Genomic DNA, 8,198 nt, shown 5'->3' with positions numbered 1-8,198 from the left:
CTAGGGTTAGTCTATTAAGGCTAATCTCTATTGCGTTTGTGTACAGAGTCACAGAACCACCATCACAACCATACTGTGTCAATCTTTGTAGCAGCAATGTCTCTTTTCCTCACAATGGGTTTTGTGCACTGCAGACACCTGATTTCCACTCTGGTGAGTCTTCTTTGATTCCCTCCTTCCTTACCTTGCTTATGATCTGTCTGGCCCTGTCGTTTGTGCATTTGGATTTTCTGCTACTTTCCATAAATTTTAATGTCTTCAAAAGCCATGTATATGTGCGTTTGTGTATATGTGCATCAAAATTTTACTGGATTTTATCTGATGGACCCGCAGAGTACTTAGAGTGACCAAAATTTGAGTTTATGTTCTACAGCTCCAATAACAAATAGGAGGAAAACCTTGGAAGAGGTAGAAAGATAGGCTAAAATTTGAGTTTATGATAGGCCAAAATTATTGACAAAATTATTGTTAAGATGATGGGTAGAAAGATTTACTTATCCTGTCTACTGTAGTTATATAAATAGAATCAGACGATGGTTTGAGTTGGGACCAATTTAAAATTCAGTCTGTCTATTGGTTAATTTGGGTATTGACTTAAATTTGATTTTTTCCAGCAGTGACCTCTCCAGAATATTACATAAGCTTTCCCCAAAATTTTGAAGCTTTTTATTCTCAAGCATAGTTTTTGCTTTTGAATTTATTTGCATACTCATCTTAAAAGTCTCTGCTTATAATTGCATTTCAGTATTTCCATTTTATCCACATGGTGACCCTTTTTCTGAGATTTCTGTAGTTTTATTATTGCATCCACTTGAACTTTTAAATTTTATTTTTTGTTTTGTTTGTGTATTATTTATATCGTTCAAATATCGACCCATTTGACTTTTTAAAATAAGAATACCACCTTTAGCATGGGTTAGTGATAGCTGATTTATTTTTGTTATGTCGTCATAGTTCTGATGAAGGTCTACCTGTATCTGGTGATGAATCAATGCATGAAATTCTGCAAAAAGCTTTGTTGAGGACAATTCATGATATTGATACAAAATTTTCACTGGTAAGTATTCAGTCTTTACATTTTTCTTTCTCAAAACAAGTGTTTCTCATTAGTTTGTTGTGATCATCCTACATTCCCAGGAAGCTTTCAATAACAGATATATTTCTGGATCCACGGCCACCATCGTTCTCTTGGTGGATGGTCAAATTTTAGTTGCTAGTGTTGGTGATTCAAAAGCACTCCTGTGCTCGGAGAAAATCAAGTTTGCTTTGGGGGATGAAGGTCTAATTCTTCCCATTATTATCAAGTCCCTTTGTGGTTGGACTCACATTCACTAGGCACTGCTAGATTAAAAAAATACACTTGTCTTGCATGTTATTAGCATATGACAACTAATCTACATGTATACCCATAATTAGAAGTCTTATTTCAAGCCATTTGGACATAACAGGTGCTTCAATAACTGTGCTTGATGTGGAAGAACTGACAAGAGATCATCATCCAGATAGAGATGATGAGAGAGCCCGAATAGAAGCTGCTGGTGGGTTTGTACGTTTGTGGGGTGTGCCTCGTGTCAATGGTGTCTTAGCTGTATCCCGATATTGGTGATGTGTACTTAAAAAGGTGAAGTTTCGGAAGCTAAAGTTAGCTTCTGCTCATCTTTTTCCTCCACTTTTTTATGTTTTGCTGTTAGTTCTGCTCTTTAGCCATCATCCTATGGTAATGATGAGAATTATGTAATTTTCAAATAGTTTTGGTGAGCTCATTGCCGATCTTTGATATTATCATTCTCTGTCAAACGTGTGAACTTTGCACTGATCATTATTACATGGCGTTCAAGAAAGGCAGTAGGGACAACTTATCTGTTCTGCCTGAATTCAATTCAAGTGGTCACTGCTCAACTAGTGCCCGGTTGAGGTCAATTGCTTCATACAGTGGTCGAAAGGAGACTGCTATTTATGCCACTGATGTACATACTGGGATGGTAATTCGGTGCAAAGTTTACATTGACAACTTCTCCAGGATCCAGATATTTCATAACTCCATCAAACTTGACTTAGATGGGCTTGCTACTCTCCATGTTCGTGCCTTTGATGATGAAGGTAATGATGAGATGCTGAAGTTTATATTTTTAGCTTGAGAACGTTGAAATTGTTATTTCTTTGTTAATTTATTTTTTCCTGTAAGAAAATGGTTTACCTTTTGCCTGTGAGAAAGTGGTTTACTAATTGTTTAACTTTCTTGTAAGTTTTCCATTTATCTCCTATTATTATTTTTTTTTTTTTCTTGTTTTCATTCTCTCCAGATGCTTATGTTGTATGCTTGTTGAAAACTATATTCACATTCATTCTGTTGTTTATTCTTTGTGACTCTGTATGTCGGTTCATAAATTTTAATTTTCTTGGACTGTGTTGCAGAAAATGCATTTTCATCATTAGTGGGCTTACAGTTTATGTGTCATCTGATGCCTGAAGCTAATGGATTGCCTCATCACCTTGTTCATATTCCTCTACAGGACTCTCCTCTGAGTGACTGTGGAGGATTATGTGGTGACTTTAGATATCCAAACAAAACTTGAAGATAGTGTAAGTCTGTGGGTCCCTCTTTTTTGTGCCTTTTTTATATAATATATATAGACTGTTACTTACATAAAAAGAACAAGATAATGTCAGTTTGCTGGTAATATATCATCATATGGTTGTAGTGAGCGACAGGATGGTGTTTCCATATCTAAATATTGCTCTTTTCATGTTACAGGTTTATTCATGATTGCATCCCATTGTTGGCTAGCAGAGTTTACGCCTCGAATAATAAATGGTAATCATTTCGATTCTCTGTGAAAGCTCTAGTACTCATTCCATGTTCTTGATTGTTTTTGGGTGAATTAAGTTCCTGATTGTTCTTTCACTGGAATCTATACTCTGTTTTCTGAATCTGTAACTCTGTCACATATGTATCTGATTTGATTGATTTCTGAATCTATCACCCTGTCATATAGGTAGATAACTAAATTAGTTTTTTTTATTTTTTTATTGTTTTCTTCCAGGATGATAATAGGAAGTGGGTATGCACACTTCAGGATCTATTTGTTTTCTTTGCTGCATGTCAGTCAAATAATGTTTTCCAGAAGCATCTTCACTTCATAGTTACCAAATGCAAGATCTCTCCTGTCCGATTTTTGTCGAAGCTTTTCACTGAAGAAGGTTTTGATCATGGCATCCTCTTCAATTATTTGTTTTGTTGCATTTGTTTTGTTTTGTTTCTTTGGTTATAAGCAACACTTTTGTCTAAATCCTTAAAATTGACAGGGAATAGCACAATCTGGAGTAATTTTCTTGAGGAACTTCTGAGATTGATGGTTCAACAAAAGAGGCTCATGCTATCAGACAGAAAAGTTCTGCCTTCATTTTTAACATCTTTGCTTGGCTCTTAGTGCCATAGCCTTTAGTGCCTCAGACAATTGGACAAAGGTTTTCACCTTTTTGTTATGCTTAGTTTTCATCATATCATCATCATACTGTCATCTTCTTTCTCATAATAACCATCATTTCATTTTGTCCACTTTGTCGATATCCATAGAATAGGAAGATCATGAAGTCTATAGTTTGAAAAGAGAGTTGCTTCTGTTTCTTTAAGTAGGCCCTATGAGTTGTTGCCTTTAATAAAATAAAATATTTCTTGATATCCTCTTCATCTTATGTCTTTCAATGAGTTTTGTTCTCATTAAAGAATGCCCTAGATAGTCAATGTCCCTTTTTAAGAATGAGGCATGCTTTGCAAGATGTGCGAAAAAGAGGGGGGGAGAGAAATGAGGGAAGGCAATCCTTATCAGAGGCAAATTTAAACTCAATAGGGTGCAAAGACAATGGCAAACTAGTTCAACAGGGTATAAAGATGGCCAATAGAAGGATTATAAGGTGTTCACCAACCTTGTGGTTGAGGAATCATCCCTTTGTTAGCTAGATTGTGGACCCAGCTCTTATCTCCTTCTCAAAAGAAGTAGATTGACAGAGATATAAAAACTTCACATCTGAATTGCCATAATGGCAAGCATGTGGAGAATTGGATTTCAACCATTCACATGAACAGTGCTCGAGCACCTGACAGAATGTTGGGTGAGGTGAGAGGACATAGCTGAAGGTGAGATATGCTTATGGAACTTTTTTCAGATTCTCACATTTGAATTCTGCTTTGGCATAACTTTTTTCAGTGCAAGTTTACAGAGAAAATAATAATATTATTACATTAACCCTGACAGCTCACCCACAGAGTTAGATTACACAATTGAATCTATGAAGGAAAACTGCTAATAGAAGCAATTGAATGTTTTGCTTGAGTATGTTGCTAATATTACCTTTCTGTTATATTTACCTTTTCAGAATGTGTGGAAGGAAAATGTCTCAAATCCCATAAGAACCATGGTGTTCATCAAAAATATTTTGGTGCTTTAATTGCTCTAATGTGTGTGTGGAGCTCATCTGATGTGTTGTTTTGGTTTTTTGTTTTTATTTTATTTTTTTTATTTTCCACCTCACTAGAGCTCAATTAGAGCTCTAATTTTAAGGGGATGAATCACTGCTGTAGTAATTTTATTTTTTTTTATTTTCCACCTCACTAGAGCTCAATTAGAGCTCAGTATTCTACCTTGAGAAATAAGAGAAACATGCCAAGAAATTTGGGAGTTTAGATGTATAATATCCACACTTGATAGGGGGACTTGAGACTATGTCACATGACTAGTGTATATAACATCACTTCAGATTTGGTGATATTTTAATTAATTTTACTGTGTGCTTCTTGGCTTATCAGGTATGGTCTACTCCAAATTATTGTTATCGCTGTGGTAATGTAGCTTCAATATTGAGCTTCAATGAGAATATGGTACTGCCACTAAACTTTTCACTCTTTTAACTTGGTTGTGGCTTCTTGGCTTTTCGGCTCATTTATATAGATTTGACGACGTTCACAAGATAATGTCAGCATCATCATTGTTGATTTGGGGTATGCACTTGTATGCATTAAGTTAATTTAATCAAATGTTTTCCATTCTAATCTAATGTGTCAATCTATTGTACTGATATTAACCTTTCTAATTTGGTCCTGGCTGTGACTTTTTGCAGGAGGACAGATTGGCAAAGTTTGCCTCATTCAGAAAGAAATTTTTGTTTTTGAACTGGGCCAAGCTTTTGCTACTATCAGTATTGTGTCATTAGGAGTATGGTTGTCTTCTCTGCTTTCTGCACGAGTTCTCAAGCCTGACTTTGTAAATAAATCCTCACGGATTTTTAATATATTTTGTGTCTAGATATATTCTGTAATTGTTCATGTATCACATCTTATTGCATTGTTTTTTATTTTTAATTTTGTTTTCAAACTTAGTTTATTTATTATTTTAATAAACATCAATTATTAGTTTTTAATAATTGTTTATGACAGATTTTTTTCAACCATATAAAATTAGCACAATTTTTATAATAAAAAAAATAAAAATAAAGGCTATGGCGGCGTTTTTGAACGTCACTATATCCCTACCCCAACGGATAGATTTTTAAAATGTATAAATGCTTTTAACGGCGTTTTCAAAACGTCGTTAAATGTAATAGTGACGTCACAGCATAATTAGGGCAGGACATTTGGCGGCGTTTTTAAAAACGCCGCCTATACTAATATAACGACGTTTTTCAAACGCTATAAAGCTATAGCGACGGCCGCGTCCTCGACGTTTGGTACTAAACGTCACAAAAAGAATTAGCGACGCTTTCACTACCTATAGCGGCGTTTTTAAAACGCCGCTAAAAATCCATTTTCCAGCAGTGTACGGTACGAATTTTGTTGACAAGAGAACAATTATCCACAAAAATGTTAATTATGAGTCTAAAAATTCTGCCGTTACATCTATTTTTCACAACGGCGTTGGCGGTGGGTTTACTAGTGTTGCGGCCCTTTGTGAGAATGACATTTTGCTTAAAGCGGGAAGGCTAATTATGGAACTAATCACTATCGTGCTTCCTTACGTGGCCGTTATGGCCGCTATGTTCATACTTACATTGGTACCGGTAATTATGGCATGGTTTATTGTAGTGGCCCTACGTATGTCTACAGTGCCATTGCTGAGATACACCTTTTGTTTGATAGTCATTTTGTTCATATACACACATAGGCGGATCAAAAAGCTGAAAGATATTTTGTTCATATACATACATAGGCGGACGGAAAAGCTGAGAGACATTTTGTTCAAGGTGAAGAAGAAGAAGAAAGCAACTTTAACTCTATTGGATTAGAATGAGGCCTTGGAAATGGAAGTCTCAGAGAATACCTTCAGCCCACAAGCAAAAGATGGGAAAGGGATTATAGGAAAAGCTCAGATTTTGACAAGGACGGACTTCCTACACCTTATCTTGTCATACCCTATGAAACCAGAACCAAATGAAGATTTTTTTAATCTTGTATTTCTGAGGAGGCGATTTTTCAATATGAATCAATTACGAAGAGAAATAAAAGCTTTGCTATTAGATGACATATATGAGGAACATGAACATGAATTAGACGAGAAGATGATTTTTCTTATTTGTGAGGTCAAAAGAATGTTGGATAGATATGATTTTCATGTGGTGGCTTATTTACCTCGAGAAGCTGATGTTATTACTGCAAGGTCAGATAAGAGTTTGACACACAGAATTGAGGTTGGATTAACGAGTCAGACGCGTGGCAAATTTGAAGCGCCGGATGAAATGTTGGAATTGGGTATTGATTCTGCTATTCACCAGGTCTCGAAATGCTTTCAGGATGGAATATTTTGAAAGATTGGAATTTCAGTGAGTGGTTGGGGGGAAGTAGCAAAAGCACTGAAAGATATATTGATGATACGAGCCAAATGTAGTATCATCCTCTGCTTCTTTGTCTCAAGACATCACAGAGCACTGAAGAGGTTAGGCAGAACATTGCTAAACAGATTGTCGGATTTCATCAAATTGATGACATTTTGATTTTCGAGGAACAGCTACTTCAATTCCCACCTGACGACTTCTTGCTGCTTGTGGATTGTTTTGATGGGTCAATAGATAATCTATACGACTTAAAAATCCCTGATCATGGATTCATAGTTCTCACAACTCAATCTCAAAATGTTTATGAGATAATGGATGTGGATCTGGAGATCAGAATGGATGATCATCTGTTACCCTGGAATCTATTCTGTAGGAACATGGGCTCATTACATGTTCTTTCTTCTTTTGCTATCCAACAAATAGCCATCCGGTTAGTGAAAGAATGCCACGGTCACCTACTTGCGATCGTTCTTCTTGCAAGGGCCTTGAAAGATGTGACTGATATTGGTGTGTGGGAACTTACACTCCACCAATTAACATCACAGTCCTCTGAAGTCATGGTTCATGTGTTAAAACTCGTTTGGTATCAGAAGCACATCATAACAAAACATACATTGCATTAAATTTTGTGCACAGAACTCGATATTTCAAGATTCACCAGTATCAAGTTGGATCTCAAATAGTTTAGTAGGAAAACGTGAAGAAGGAGAAGCTATTTTTGAAGATCTTACCCATTCCTTCTTTCTAGAGAATGGTGGGGTAAATGATGTCCGGATGCGAAAGGAAACTAAAAATGTACTGCGAAAGTATTTTATACCCTATCTACCAAGCCTTTATCTAAAGCAAGGGGGACTAGGATTGGTTGAGACACCAAAGATTGAAGAGTGGAATAATGCTAGAGAGATTTACTTGATGGATAATAAATTATCCAAGCTTCCGGAGAACCCTAAGTGTCCAATCCTCACAAAGTTGTGGTTACATAAGAACTATGATCTGATGGAAATTCCTTGATTATTTTTTGAAAACATGCCTCTCCTACATTCGCTAGATTTGTCCTACACTAGCATAAAGTCTTTGCCACCTTCTATTTCCATGTTGGTTTTACTTCACACATTCCATTTGAAAGGTTGTGAACTTCTCATGGAGCTGCCACCCCAAATTGGAGAACTTGGGAAGCTTGAGGAATTTGATCTTGAAGGAATTGAATTAATGTATTTACCCAAAGAAATTGGACAATTAATCAGTTTGAAGTGCTTCAGGGTCTCTTTTGTGGATGTGCAAACCGCTAACGAAGAATTTAAGCAGATGGATTCGATCATCCCAACAAAGGTATTGTCGAAACTCTTTGAATTGAATGAATTAAGCATTGATGT

At 36.1% G+C, this 8,198-nt stretch overlaps 1 protein-coding gene and 1 long non-coding RNA gene across 2 annotated transcripts; both read left to right on the top strand.

Annotated features, from left to right (window-relative positions):
* The first annotated feature begins 354 nt into the window (after window positions 1-354).
* Window positions 355-1,606, top strand: LOC145813837 (putative protein phosphatase 2C 76). The gene is made up of 3 exons (XM_082909961.1): window positions 355-1,057; window positions 1,138-1,279; window positions 1,449-1,606. Exons 1-3 carry the CDS (start codon window positions 992-994, stop codon window positions 1,604-1,606), a joined length of 366 nt encoding a protein of 121 aa, XP_082766087.1. The 5' UTR covers window positions 355-991.
* A 256-nt stretch (window positions 1,607-1,862) lies between these two features.
* On the top strand, window positions 1,863-3,649 carry LOC145819568 (uncharacterized). The gene is made up of 3 exons (XR_014360318.1): window positions 1,863-2,100; window positions 2,756-3,201; window positions 3,307-3,649. It is a non-coding gene; the product is annotated as an uncharacterized LOC145819568 (long non-coding RNA).
* Window positions 3,650-8,198: the final 4,549 nt, after the last annotated feature.

This window comes from Camellia sinensis, chromosome 2 (assembly GCF_055761805.1).
Source record: "Camellia sinensis isolate YWXY chromosome 2, ASM5576180v1, whole genome shotgun sequence".
NCBI classification, from domain to species: Eukaryota; Viridiplantae; Streptophyta; class Magnoliopsida; order Ericales; family Theaceae; genus Camellia; species Camellia sinensis.
Note: the sequence above shows the minus strand (reverse complement) of the source record. Positions and strands in the feature narration are given on the sequence as shown.